The sequence below is a fragment of the Jaculus jaculus genome, chromosome 13 (assembly GCF_020740685.1).
Source record: "Jaculus jaculus isolate mJacJac1 chromosome 13, mJacJac1.mat.Y.cur, whole genome shotgun sequence".
NCBI classification, from domain to species: Eukaryota; Metazoa; Chordata; class Mammalia; order Rodentia; family Dipodidae; genus Jaculus; species Jaculus jaculus.
Window position 1 is genome coordinate 19842228 of NC_059114.1, and position 15385 is coordinate 19857612.

The 15385-nt window shown below is 41.3% G+C and overlaps 1 protein-coding gene across 3 annotated transcripts in view; it reads left to right on the forward strand.

Moving 5' to 3' along the window:
* The window catches only part of Med13l (mediator complex subunit 13L), a 276451-nt gene that overhangs the window by 215613 nt on the left and 45453 nt on the right, over nt 1-15385 (forward strand). For 2 of the 3 annotated variants that reach the window (XM_045133163.1, XM_045133165.1), the window contains 5 exons: nt 144-369; nt 1290-1395; nt 1689-1813; nt 5894-5993; nt 14652-14869. In XM_045133163.1, the coding sequence (XP_044989098.1) occupies nt 144-369; nt 1290-1395; nt 1689-1813; nt 5894-5993; nt 14652-14869 (775 nt within the window). The remainder of the gene's footprint in view (nt 1-143; nt 370-1289; nt 1396-1688; nt 1814-5893; nt 5994-14651; nt 14870-15385) is intronic. The other variant, XM_045133164.1, reaches the window with a different exon arrangement.

Genomic DNA, 15385 nt, shown 5'->3' on the forward strand with positions numbered 1-15385 from the left:
CTTAAGGAGTATAATCATAATATTAGAAAATTCTTAGTTGTTTTTCAAGTTGAGATTAAATTTTTCTTTTAAATCATAAATCTTGCTCTTAAAATATAACAGTGGTTTACCTTATTTAAATTTTCACTCATTTTCCCTTTTAGACTCTTAGCACAACCTAACAAACGGTTTAAAATCTGGCAAGACAAGCAGCCCCACATGCAGCCACTCCACTTCCTCGACCCATTGCCTCCGTCACAGCAACCTGGAGACAGTTTGGGAGAAGTCAATGACCCATATACGTTTGAGGACGGTGACATAAAATACATCTTCACAGCAAATAAGAAATGCAAGCAAGGGACAGAGAAGGATTCCCTGAAAAAGAGCAAGGTACTCTTTGACACAGAGCGAGGCCTACCAGCATGGTGTGGGTTTCTGTCTATGTCAGTGTAACCTGTACGGGAAGACTTCGGAGGCAGGTCTTGGAGGTAGTCTTGCCTGGTTGCTCTGTCCCCATGTTCACGCTCTTGGTACTATTTATGGAGCAGTGTTCCTCCTATGTCCTGGCTCACCTTTGTTTAAAGTCAGCCAAGCATAAAGGAAGTCTCATCTTTCCCAGGCCGCAGCTTGTACCTGCATGTTCCCTTTCATATGCTAATGCTTGTTGGCCTATGCTCCCTACTTACTTTTTAAAAATATTTTTCAAACTACCTAAAATGTACAGGAAAAATTTGCAGAAGTCAGTATCTATTTATTGAGCACTTCCTGTGCTTCCTGTGCTGAACGCTGTGCCTGTATGCTCTCAGTGAATATCAGCACCTTCTGTTTTAGTTCTTATGTCATAAAAGTGAGTACTGGGTGTGTCTACTGTCTGTAACCTTCGCTTTTGAGGCATTCTGAAATACTGGGCCCTGGAGAGTGGAGGAAGATGGCAGTTAAGTGTCCATGAGTACGCTTCCTATTCTTGTCCAGAGACCTGCCTTCTCCCAGAAGCTTGACCTATAATTTCACATCTAAAATGCTAGGAAAGGCAGCTTTTAAAACTGTGCCCGGTCGGTAATCAAATACCACCAGTACTGATTCACCCAGAATATCCCAGAGGATTGAGGGTAAAGTGGGAAAGTTCTTGGTTCTGATAAAATTCCAGAGCCAAGGACATAACTTTTTTTACTTTGGTTGCATAGACCATGGTTTCTCATACTGTGCTCATAACAGGTTCCATTCAGCCCTCTAATTCTTTGTGTTCTCCCTCATATTCCACACTTTGGGTTGGTGTTCATGTGTTTTGTTTGGCTGAATTTATTATACAGTCAGAGGATGGATTTGGTACCAAGGATGTCACTACACCAGGTCATTCCACGCCGGTGCCTGATGGAAAAAATGCCATGTCTATTTTCAGTTCTGCTACTAAAACAGGTGTGTACAATGATTATTTGCCTCACTTGGATTGTTGCTAAAATAAGATGCAGGGAGCTGTCTCTCCCTTTAAAGTCCATTCCTATTGCTGTAGCAGTAATTGTTCTCGCCTTTACTGCGTTTCTCATAGTCCTGTTCAGTTCCTTTCAAAGTTGATAAACATGTTCTGAGTAGTTTGTCTCTAAATTTAACTGAGCTCGTAGGTAGAAGTTGACAGGCAGATCTTGATCATTGAGACCCACGTTCTTGCCTCAGTCCTGCTCAGTCTGTTTCTTCTGTCTCCTTCCCTGCAGACGCCCGGCAGGACAGTGCCGCTGGCAGAGCTGGCTCCAGCAGCCTTACTCAGGTGACAGATTTGGCGCCTTCCTTGCATGACTTAGACAACATCTTTGATAATTCTGATGATGACGAACTTGGGGTGAGTCTGCAGTGGGAACTTTGTCAGCATTTAGGTCTTTTTGTAGTTGGATCTTCTGAATCAACTTTTTAAAAAAAATTTAATTTAATTTTATTTTTAATTTTTATTAACATTTTCCATGATTATAAAAGAATATCCCATGGTAATTCCCACCCTCCCCACCCCCACACTTTCCCCTTTGAAATTCCATTCTCCATCATATTACCTCCCCATTACAATCATTGTACTTACATATATACAATATGAACCTATTAAGTATCCTCCTCCCTTCCTCAACTTTTAAGTTCTGAGTATTCCTCAAAAATATTCCTATACATTGAGAAGATTCAGAAGTTAACAATGGTATTTAACAACTCTTAGGTTCCTGTTTCTTATACTTTATTTTTATATTAGGTAAACTCCAGTTATAATTATTTTTAAAAATCACATTTATTTTACTAAATCCTTCCATATATTATGGTACTAATGGAAATATCTATGTTAGGTCAGGTTTTTAAAAATAATGCCCATAACTTTATATTCATCAAATAAATCAGAGGTTAGTAGGCATTTTAAGATGCACATGCTCTGTACTAGTTAGGACCATGGTGTTATGGTAGGGAAATAGAACTAAAACACATTAGAACAAATTAGATAATTTAATAAATGGCATTATGGATAACAATGACAGGTAAGAATTAACATAATTTGGAGATTCATCTGAACCAAGACAGGAAATGTATGCCCTCATTCTCCTAATCTTTGTACCTTTGGACAACACCTGTTATTTTAGGAGACTTGTTGATACATAAGGCAGGTTTTCTTTCTTGTCAAAGAAGTCATTAGTTTATTCTTTTTTCATTTATTCACTTAATCTGCCTGCATATCCATCGTTTTTGGTTTGTTTTGTTGTTGGTGTTCCCCATCTACCCCTTTGAGTTAGGGTCTCATTCTAGCCCAGGCAGACCTGGAATTCACTATGTAGTCTCAGGGTCACAGTGATTCTCCTGCCACTATCTCCCTGGGATTAAAGGCGTGTACCACCATGCCTAGATAAATAATTAGTTAACTAATTAACTTACTTAGTTAAGATAAACAGAAGGAAAGAAAGAGGGAGAATTTATATATATTTTAAAACCATTTAGTGGTCATTTCCTTTGCTTCAGATAACTGAGGCTAATCCTCAAGATCACAGTGATTCATATGCTCCAGACACACAAAACCCTCAGGAGAAATAGCAGATAAATAAATGCTTATTGTCAGGAGTGTAGTTACAGACGAAGGTTTAAGCATGTTGGACATTGAAGTACAAAGTTGTAGGACAGCAGTGTTTATTTTTATTTTACTTTTATAAAATTTATTTATTTGAGAAAAAGACCGAGAAAGAAGCAGATAGTAAGAGAGAATGGGTGCGCCAGGGCCCACAGTCACTGCAAATGAATTCCAAACACATGTGCCTCCTCGTGCATCTGGCTTACATGAGCCCTTGGGAATTGAACCTGGGTCTTTAGACTTCACAAGGAAGTGCTTTAACTGCTAAGCCATCTCTCTAGGTTGAACAGTGTTTAAATTAAGGCTTATAAGTTACATAGTGTTCAGATTTCTAAAGCCAGGTCTAACTTAAAGGAAATGATGCACCATTAGTATTGGAAATACCTAGGATGAGATCATAATGACCTTGAAGAATAGACTTAACTTGAAATGTGGAAAGAGCAGAGTCAGTTGCAGGTAGGGCAATGCGTTAGTCTGAGTGTGGAACGAGCTGTGGCTTACTGAAAGAGAAGAGCAGATAGATGCTGGGAGCTTACGCGTGGATAGGAATCGAGAGGTGTTTGGCCAGGCTTATGGCTGTGTAGTTCACATTCTACCAGTAGGGGCTGGAGAGATGGTTCAGTAGGTAAGAGTCCTTCCCCACAAGCATGAGGATATAAGGGGGTCTGAAACTACCTAAGTGTGATTCCCCAGCACCCATGTAAATCTGTTGATCTGTAACCCCAGTCCTGTAGAAAATGAAGAAAGGAGAGTCACTGGACACTGCTCTAGAATGAGAGATTCTGTCTCAGGAAACATGTGGACATGTGATGTAGGGGACATTGGAATTTCTTCTGTGGCTTCTTTAAGCATGCACAGATATATGCACATCTGCACACACGTCCATATACCACACACATACTATACCATACACATGCAAAAATCATAAAAATTAAGAAAAATTCTACCAATCGTATGTTCTTCTGAATGCCATGGAGTAGGGAACTGATGGATGTGTGGTATTGATGAATTGGCACACAAGAATCTGAATTCAGCTCGTAGCTGCTTGTGAGAAATAAAATTTGATTGAAGAAACAACACATTTCCTTACCGTCAATCAAGGCACTGAAGGTCCTCTGAACCTGATGGTCTGTTGAAAGTCAGGCCAGTGAGGGACTTTGGTAGTGACACTAACTAGGAAGACAGTCTGTCACAAAAGAAATCAGTCATAGCCTAGAAAAGTGGCTTAGAGGTTAAGGCACTTGCCTACAAAGCCTAAGGACCTAGGTTTAACTCCCACGTAAGTAGGGTGCATAGGGTTGTGCATGCTTCATTTGCAGTGCTAGAGGTCCTGGTGTGCACATATTCCCTGCCCTCATAAGTAAATAAAAAAATATTTTTTTTAAAACGAAATTAATCACAACGCAGAGAAGTAGAGAAAGAAGGGGGGAGCAAAGCAAACTTTGTTCAGTGGCTGTGTGCATTAGTTGCCACAGTTTATATTGTGATTGTTGTCTGCCTCTGGCCTCACCTTTATTCTCTGTAAGTTACATACATTTCTATAGGACTTAATGAATAAAGGATTAAGTTTTATTAATATATTTAAATATTAAATAAACAGGAGATTGAACTTTTCTTTCTTCCCTTTCTCCCTCCTTTTGTGGTAGGGTTTCACTCTAGCCCAGGCTGACCTGAAATCCACTATGTAGTCTCAGGGTTTCCTGGAAGTCACAGGGATCCTCCTATCTCTGCCTCCTGAGTGCTTGCATTAAAGGTGTACACAACTATGCCTGGCTCCGATTGAACATTTTTAACTGAATTTTTTTTTTTTTTCCTTTGAGGTAGGGTCTCACTCTAGCCCAGGCTGACTTTGAACTCAATAGTAGCCCTTCTCCCACTGCCTCCTGAGTGCTGGGATTCTGTGCTGTCATGCCCAGCCAAATTTTCAGTTCATTGAAATGAGTCTTTCTATGTTGATTGTGTGCTAGCATTTAATCATAAGTAGTTTACCTTAGAATCTGTAGTTAATTTATCTAATTGAGGAATGGTATTTAATTGTCATTTCAACTATATGGTATGGCATTTTATTTTGTAAGCATCATTTTTTTAGCTTTATTATTTATGTTTGGATATTAAAGGTAGGTTTTACTCTAGCCCAGGTTGACCTGGAATTCACTCTGTAGTCTCAGGCTGGCCTCCAACTCATGGCATTCCTCCTGCCTCTGCCTCCTAAGTGCTGGGATTAAAGGCATGTATTTTCACATCCGGGAGCTCTCCTATTTTTTAGAAAAATATTAATTTATTGAGAGAGAGAGACAATGGGTGCCAGGGCCTCTAGCTACTGCAGACAGACTCTAGACGCATGCACCACCTTATTCATCTGGCTTACGTGATTACTTGGAAGTTGAACTTGGAGCCTTAGGTTTCGCAAGCAAGTGCCTTAACCACTGAGCCGTCTTTCCAGCCCCAGGTCTTCTGCTTTTAAGTGCACGCTTGTAAGCAAAGGAATCCATACTCATAGACAGTTAGTTACTGCTGGAAGTAACACTCTCATGCATTCCTTGTTCATGAAGCTGCATCTGTGACCTGGGAGGGCCACATTGCTGAGAGCTGCCGTCTCTGTTCCCACGGCACAGGCTCTCCCAGGGCCCGAGAACTCGCTCAGTTCCTCTTACTTGAGATGCTTGTAAGCATCTCTTCACTGTTGGCAGTTGTCAAGGTTCTCCTGGTGAATGCTATGGACAGAAGTGCCTCTCCTTTACAGTGTCATTAGGTGTCCTCTTGGAAGTGTTGGACTGCCCACCTAGTGTGCCTCCTTCTCTGTTTTAATAACACATCATCTGTTCTTAGGCTGGCTCCCCCGCACTGCGCTCATCCAAAATGCCTGCTGTTGGGACTGAAGACCGACCTCTTGGGAAGGATGGACGAGCTGCTGTTCCTTACCCACCAAGTATGTAGAGGGAGTCAGCTGAGCTATGGCTCACTGCCTATGACTTTAAAAAATACTCTATTTAGTTATTTATTAGAGAGACAGAGAATGGGTGCATCAAGGACTCCAGCCACTGCAAACGAATTCTAGACACATGTGCCACCCTTTACATCTGACTTACCTGGGTTCTGGGGAATCAAGTCTGGGTCCTTAGGCTTCCCAGACCAGCACTTTAACTGCTAAGCCATCAATCACTCCAGCACTCCCACCCCCCTTTTTGAGGCTGGGTCTCACTGTATCCCAGGTTGATGTGGAACCAACTCTGTGGCCCCAGGTTGGCCTTGAACTCACACTTAGCCTCACCTATGACTCCAAATTTGTATTAACAACTTTATGATTATAAAAAATATCCCATGGTAATAACCTCCCTCCCTCCCTCCCCTTTTCCCCTTTGAAATTCTATTCTCCATCATATCCCCTTCCCATCTCAATAAGTCTCTCTTTTATTTTGATGTCATTATCTTTACCTCCTCTTATGATGGTCTTGTGTAGGTAGTGTCAGGCACTGTGAGGTCATGGATATCCAGGCTATTTTGTGTCTGGAGGGAGCACATTATAAGGAGCCCTATCATTCCTTTGGCTCTTACATTCTTTCCTCCACCTCTTCCGCATTGGAAGGTGTGGTAGAGATATTGCAGTACTGAGCACTGCAGTCACTTCTTTCCAGCACCGTGATACCTTCTGAGTCGTCCCAAGGTCACTGCCATCTGAAAAGAGAAGATTCTCTACCAAAACTGAGAGCAGCATTAATATAAGGGTATGAGCATTAAGAGAAGTGCTTACTCGGCAATTTGATAAGCATAGTATATACATTTAACCAGACAGCAGCAGACATTACACTCCTAGGGCTCATGACTACCCCTGTTGTAAGTTTTCAGTATCAGTATTCCTTCCCATAGAGTGGGCCTCCAGTCCAATTGGAGGGCAGTTGGTTTCCACCATGATAAACATGCCACTATTGCACCTGTTGGCTCGTTGGGCCTGACTGGCCAAGTATAAAGCTTGCAGTGTCTCCTGTTGAGTATCTTCACTGATGATTTCTCTTTCTCCCATTCAACTGCATGCAGAATGGCTTTTTCCAGCTTTGTGTCAGCTGGTCTCCATGGGGGGGGTTCTCAGCTTAGTTCCATCAGGATTTTTCAGTGGCCTTACAGCCCAAGTATGTGGAGTCTTCAGCAATAGGGTCTTACCATCTATTCCTGGTGGGAAGCCAAGAGCCTCTGCAGTGGCCTATAATGTTTTGGGGGCATCAGGGACCCCCTTGGCCAGCAACTCAGTGGAAGGTATCCCATCCCTGGCACTGAAAAATTTCTAGCTACAACCTATGGCTCCTGAGTGTTCCATTGTCCAAAAAAGTGGGATCCATGTGATTTATTATATTGTTACATAGGAAAACATGTTTTTAATTTTTCTAGTAACTTAATTCTTCCAGGTCACATGCTGTGTATTTGATTTTCAGAGTGTTATTCCCTCAGAAGGAATTATATAAAAAATTTCCGTTTTTATAAATTAACATTTTTTTGTTATTTTTATTTGCTTATTTGAGAGAGAGAGAGGGAGAGAGGGAGCACGCGCGCGCAAATGGGTGCTCCAGACCCTTCAGCCACTGCAACCAAACTCCAGATGCATGTACCCCCTTGTGCATCTGGCTTTTTTGGTCTTGGGTAATATAATCTCAAACCAGTGTTCTTAGGCTTCACAGGCAAGCACTTAACCACTAAGCCATCTCTCCAGCCCCATAAATTAAGATTTAAAGAACCTAGTGATGGATACTAAATTTCTGTCTGTCTCTGTAAGAGTCATCCTGGTGCTTCGTGTTTCTTTTTGGGATAACTGGTTTGATTACGTATGCTGACAGAGATACCTTCTAGTATATCTTTTGTCTTCACATGCCACATATTTCTATCAGAGAAGTGAACGTCAGGGGAGCCTGCAGATACTGTGAAGCAGAGATGTAATTCCACTGCAAATCATTCTTTAATAATGTCTCTTGAACTTCAGCTGGGAATGAGAACAAATTGAGGGGAGAAACCACCATATCATAGGGATGAGTCCAAAAGTTTTATGAATGCATAAATGTGGGACTGGTTTACTAGGTGCACAAGGAGGGAGTATGCAGAGGTTGGGCTTTGGCAGTTTCAGTAAAACCCCTCGCTTTTTAAAATATGCTAAGGTTTCTCAGGCATGGCTTGGCTGAAAAGGAGTAATGGTAGCCAGCCAGCTGCTGTAGTTTTTTTTTTCTTTTAAGTAAACATTTTTCTTTTTTCTTTCATTACTCTGCATTGCAGAATTTTGTAAACATAGGACTTCACAGATTAAAAGAAACAGTAGTGGGCTGCAGAGTTGGCTTATTGGTTAAGGCCTTTTCCTGCACAGTCTAAGGATTCATGTTCAACTCTCCCTATCACGTAAGCCAGATCAGTAGTGACACAAGCACGCAATGTCACACATGCACACAAGGGGCACATACATCTGGAGTTTGATGGCAATGGCTGTGCACCAACACCCCCCACCCCCCATCATAAAAAAAATAAAGGCCAAAGTGTTGGGCTTGCCTCATTAAAATATATATATGGAGAGAGAGAAAGAGGGGGGGGGAGAGGAAATAGAGATGCACAAGGGATAGGTCCAACAAGAGAATTGTTTCCATGTACTGACTCAGTCAGTCTTTTGCTTTTCTTTACTTGAAATGCATGTAGCAGTAGGAGACCTGTCCACAATTGCACAATTGTTCACTCATAGACGTCCTTCCAGTTAATGTCACTGCCCAGTGAAGTAGACCATGTGCCTTTATTTTTATTCAAAAGGAATTATTTTATAAAGAACCTAGTTAAAATTTGATATTAACGTACAGGTTGTAACAATTAATGAATTTAAAATATAGTACAGAAACAATAGAACCAGAGCTGGAGGGATGGCTTAGCACTTAAGGAGCTTGCCTGAAAAGCCTAAGGACTCTGGTTCACTTTCCCAGTATGTACTTAAGCCAGATGCACAAGATGGCACATGCATCTGGAGTTTGCTTGCAGTGGCTAGAGGTCTTGGCACACCCCTTTTCACACACACTCTCAAATAAACAAATAAAATATTCATAAATAAAAGAAACAGTAGAACCAGAAAGACCCACATGAAGCTTATCTGTACATTTTTGTCTGTACGAGTTTGTTTATTGAAGGGTGGTGTGTACATAGAGAGTATCTGTTTATAAATGACAGTAAAAACAGATTGGCAAGACATTTTTTATCTCTGTAGCTTTACTGGTCTACATTGAGGTGAAAAGACAGATGTCCCAGGAAATGAGACATATGGAACACCATTCAGGAGACATACAAAGTACTAGTTTCATGTGTAATATTAGTCATGTGTGACTTAAAAATCTTTATTATTAATTTACTTGAGACACAGAGACAGATAGCAAGAGAAAGAATGGGTGCACCAGGGCTTTCAGCCTCTGCAAACAATTTCCAGATGCATGTGCCACCTTGTACATCTGGCTTATGTGGCCCCTGGGGAATCAAATCTGGGTCCTTTGACTTTGCAGGCAAGTGCCTTAACTGGTATGCAGCCCACATGAAATTTTATATTGTTTTTATTTTATACTATTTGGTTTTTCGAGGTAGGGTCTCACTCCAGCCCAGGCTGACCTGGAATTCACTATGTAGTCTCAGGTGGCCTTGAACTCAAGGTGGTCCTCCTACTTTTGCCTCCCGAGTACTGGGATTAAAGGTGTGTGCCGCTATACCTGGCTGTGTAATTTTAAATAGCTGTGTTCAAACAGTTTTTGTTAAACCATAAAATTAATTGTTAATAAATTTTTATTGAGTTAATGTATACAAAATATTATTTTTCATGTACCAGTATAAAAAGTTTTAAAAAAAAATATATTTAGAGTATGGGTTCACCAGGGTCTCTTGTCACTGCATACTAACTCCAGATCCATGAACCACTTTGTATGTCTATGTGGGTACTGTTGGCAGGCTTTGCAAATAAGTAGCTTTGAAAACTAAGCCATCTCCCTAACCCCTGAAAAGTTCTTGAGGTGTTTCTTTTTTGGTATTTTCTGGAGTGAATACATATTTTGCACATGGTGCACATTCCAATGGGATCAAGTCCCACTCTCAGGAAATTGTGTGCTAAGTTCCTGGTGGAAGGGTAGAGCCACACTTCATTATAGATGGAGTACTGGAGGATCACTCCACCAAGAATATAGTCTCGCTGCTATGAATTTTTGTTTTCAAAACCTTTGTTTGAAGGATGAGTCTAGAGGAGTCAAGAATGAAAGACTTAGGTTGTACTGACATCATCACTTCCTGCATGCTTCACTTCTGGGCACTGGGTAGTTGCTACATTTTATGAATGAGGAGTCAGAGTTAGACTTTAGACTGGCTGAGAGAGTCCTTAGCCTACCTTGTAAGAAGAATTAGACGACCACTTTGTAAGAGAACCTGCAGTAGGTGAAGTTTGTTTTGGTGGTGCATCTCTAGCCCAGACTGACAGAAGTTAACAAGGTACCCAAGGCTTGAAAATTTATATGTATTGCTTTGTTCAGTATCACCAGGGAAGGCATGTAACGTCAGTACAAATACACTTAACATATTTGTTTGGTTGTTCATTTTTGTTTTTTGGCTTTTCAAGGCCAGGGCTCACACTAGCCCAGGCTGACCTGGAATTCACTATGTAATCTCAGGGTGGCCTTGAACTCATGGCGATCCTCCTACCTCTGCTTCCCAAGTGCTGCCATTAGAGGTGTGCACCACCACGCCTGGCTTAATTTATTGTTGTTGTTGTTGTTGTTGTTGTTATTATTATTATTATTATTATTTTGCTTTTTGGAATTTTGGAGATACCGGGTCTTACTTTAGCCCAGGCTGAACTGTATTTCACTATGTAGTCTCAGGCTGGCCTAGAAACTTACCATATTTCTTACAGGAGATTAAATAAAGCGATTTACCTTTTTGTTGTTGTTGTTTTGGCTTTTTTATTTGTTTCGTTGCTTGCTTGTTTGTTTTTGAGGTGGGGTCTCACTCTAGCTCAGGCTGACCTTGGATTCACTGTGTCATCTCAGGGTGGCCTTGAATAGGTGATTCTCCTATCTCTTCCTCCCAAGTGCTGGGATTAAAGGCTTGCTTCACCAGTTTAAAAACTCACATTTAAAAATTTATTTATTTATTTATTTGAGAGGGAGAGAGAAAGAGGAAGAGAGAGAGATGGGGGCGGCATGACCTCCAGCCACTGCAGGTGAGCACCTATGCATGCATCACTTTGTGCATCCGGCTTACGTGGGTCCTGGGGCCACAAACCTAGACCCTTTGGCTTTGCAGACAAGCGCCTTAATTGCTCTCCATCTCTCCACCTCAAATATATAGTGTCTCACTTAAGTAGTTCTTTATTTAAAAGTTTTTAGATAATTTCTTTTTTCTGATTTCTTGTTATTGAGAGTCAGTGAGAATGGGCATGCCAGGGCCTCAAGCCACTGCAAATGAACTCCAGACGCATGTACCACCATATGCATCCGGCTTACATGAGACCTGGAGAATCTAACCTGGGTCCTTAGGCTTCGCAGGCAAGCACCTTAAGTGCTAAGCCGTCTCTCCAGCCCAGATAGTTCCTTTTTGGCAGTGCTTGACTTACATCTCCAGTTCTAAGAATTGTCCAGTTCTTCACCTTCTTGGATAGCATATTGGCAGGTGCCTTCTTGGGAGTTTTAGTTCATTTTCTCCACAGTAGCAGGCACCATTCTGCTTGATAAAAGCATATATAAATCCTGCTGTTAGTGACACATAGAGATGTCTCTAATGACCATGAAGGTTGAGACCTAACATTTGCCAGGAAACATGATAAGTAAATAAACCCACAGGTTTTCACTTTAATGTTTTTGTTATTTATGAGGCAGAGAGAGAGAGAACATTGACATGCCAGGGCCTCTAACCACTGCAGTTGAACTCCAGAAGCAAGTACCATGTTGTGGGCATGTGTCACCTTTTGCGTCTGGCTTATGCGGGTCTTGAGGAGCTGAACCTGGCTTTTTTGACTCTGCAGGCAAGCACCTTAACTATTGAGGTTTACGGAAGCTTCCTCAGACCAGAGGAGAGCAAGCAAGCCTGTTGTTGAGACTTCCTGACTAAATGGAAGAGCTGAGGCCCTGAGTAGGACTTTGCCCTGCAGCATGTGGTGGGTCCCAGCTCCCTGGGTCCTCTTCATACAATTCTGCCTGAGGTTGTAGCCTTGGCCAACCAAGCCAGTTATGGTATAGTCATTTCTTTCTTTCTTGTTTTTTTTTTTTTTTTTTTTTTTTTTTTTATGGAGGGTCTCACTGTAGCTCAGACTGACCTGGCATTCACTGTGTGGTCACAGGGTGGCCTTGAACTCACAGTTATCCTCCTACTTCTGCCCTCCAAGGGGTAGGATTAAAGCCATGCACCACCACGCCTGGCTATAGTAATTTCTAATTAAGAGCTAGTCATCAGATTGTAGTATTTTCCATGGTAACCCTTTGCTTGTTCAGATGTTGCATGGAATTGCTAAAAGACAATAGGATAGGACTAGGAAATCATGTATGATTCCAAATCAACTTTAGATTTAATAAATGTGTTACACTGGCCTCCCTCTAGTGGACTTACTCTGAAACTACAACTTGCCTTTTATTAGGTATATTTTTTATTTTTATTTATTTGTTTATTTTTTGTTTTTTCCTGGTTGGTTTCACTCTAGTCCAGGCTATTTATTTATTTGTTTATTTATTTGAGAGAGAGAGAGAGAATATGAGAATGAATGAATGAGAATAGGTGTGCCAAGGCCTTTAGCAACTGCAAGCAAACTCCAGACCCATGCACCACCTTGTGCATCTGGCTTACATGGGTCCTGGGGTATTGATCCTGGCTCCTTTGGCTTTGTAGGCAAGTGCCTTGACTATTAAGCTGTCTCTCCAGCCCTCTTACTTTCCTTTTTTGATTTTTAAGGTAGGGTCTCAGTGTAGCCGAACGTGACCTGGAATTCACTATGTAGTCTCAGGCTGATGTTGAATTCAGAGCAATCCTCCTACCTCTGCCTCCCAAGTGCTGTGATTAAAGGCATGCACCTTGCTTACTTAAAAAAATTTTTTTTTTATTATATTTGAGGGAGACCAAGAAGAAGAGAAGAGAATGTTTAATTCTTAACAGTTGTTTTCTGAGTGCCTACTAAGAGCAGGGTATTCTTGTATGCTAGTGTCTCCAGCCACTGCAAACAAACTCCAGACACACACTTTACATGGGCACTGAGGAATGAAACCCAGGCTGTCCGGCTTTGCAGGCAAGCGCCTTTAACTTATGAACCATCTCTCCAGCCCCTTTATTCTAACTTTAGAGGAAGAATTTTAATGAGTCTCCTCAGTGGTGATGATTACTTCATGTACATTCAACTTTGTTTTGTTTTGGGTCCTAATTTTTTTTTTAATTGACAACATCCATAACTATAGACTAATTCCCCCCTCACTTTCCCCTTTGTAATTCCACTCTTCATCATATCTCCTCCCCTTCTCAATTAGTCTCTTCTTTATTTTGATGTCATCATCTTTTCCTCCTGTTATGATGGTCTTGTGTAGGTAGTGCCAGACCCTATGAGGTCATGGATATCCAGGCGATTCTTGTGTCTGGATGAGTGCATTATAAGGAGCCCTTCCTTTGAGGTAGGGTTTCACTGTAGCCCAGTCTGACCTGGAATTCTTTATGTAGTTTCAGGCTGTCCTCCTACCTCTGACTCCTGAGTACTGGGATTAGAGGCATGCATCACCACTCCAGGTTATTCAACTAAAAAAAAAAAAAAAAGAATTGCAAATTGCTATGTGAGTTTTCTCCTCCCTTCTTTGCAAACACTTTAAAAAAAATTTTTTTTTTTTTGTTTATTTGAGAGGGAGAGCGGGGGGGGGGGGCAGATAGAGCAAATGGGCATGCCCGCGCCTTCAGCTACTGCAAATGAACTTGAGATGCCTGTGCCACCTTGTTAATCTTGCTTACTTGGGTTCTGGGGAATTGAGCGTGGATCCCTTGGCTTTCCAGGCAAGTGTCTTAACTGTTAATCCATCTCTCCAGCCCCCTGCAAACACTTTTGTATGGTGCCACATCCCTGATGACTGAGTATTGCTTAAGTCATGCCCCTCTCCCAGTTATGGTATGCGTTGTTTCTCAGTAGGATTATGAATCCTAATGATGAATTTTATTTTAATATAAACCTGTAAGCAGAGTCTGGAATCAAATACAACACCATCCTGGTTCTAAGCAGTGCATAATTGTAAATTGAAAGGATCTTACACTGTGGTTGCTCCATCTCATTGCCTCCAGTTTCTACCTGAATCATCTTCTTAGACATAGGGAAATCAGTGACTGCACATTGTTCACTTAATTAAAAAGCATTAAGAGAATGATAGTCAAGTCTGAGAAAAGTATAAATTTCTACTAAGAAGCTTCTGTTAGTAGTATTCTATTGTGTACCTGATGTGTCTATTCAGTTAACATTATTTTTGATGCCTAATTTGGTACCTGACTACACACTAGGATGGTTTTTGAAAGTCTGGTCGATTAAAAGAATATTTTTCTTTTTCTCCTCTTTCTCTTCCTTCTTCCTTCTCCCTCCTCCTTTTAGCAGTTGCAGACTTGCAGAGGATGTTTCCCACCCCTCCGTCTTTGGAACAGCATCCTGCATTTTCTCCTGTGATGAATTACAAAGATATAAGTTCAGAGACGGTGACAGCTTTGGGTATGATGGAGAGTCCTATGGTTGGTATGGTTTCTACTCACCTCACAGAATTCAGAATGGAAGTGGAAGATGGATTAGGAAGTCCTAAGCCAGAGGAAATAAAGGTGATTGTCCTTATTTATTATTCTTACCATGATTTTCTGAGGTAGGCTTTCATTCTGTCCCAGGCTGACCCAGAGCTCAAAGCCGTCCTGCTGCCACTCGTCTCCCACGAACTGGGATGAAGGCAGGCCCAGCGGCACAGCTGTTATCAGAAAACGTTACTGCTGTTCCACAGAAACATGGTTTCTGAGAATCAGTTGAACTGCAGATTCTAGTAAACACTAGACATACTTGTTATAGTGTGCCTTTTGGTCAATTATAACTTGGCATTAATGTATTTCAGCTGATAAATAACTATCAAATTATGATAGTTTTATCTTTTTAAAAATTTTTTAAATTTCATTTGTGTGTGTGTGTGTGTGTGTGTGTGAGAGAGAGAGAGAGAGAGAGAGAGAGAGAGAATGGGTGTGCCAGGACATTAGCTGCTACAAACAAACTCCAGATGCATTTGCCCCCTTGTACGCATGTGTGACATTGCACACTTGTGTTACTATGCATCTTACTATGTGGAACCTAGG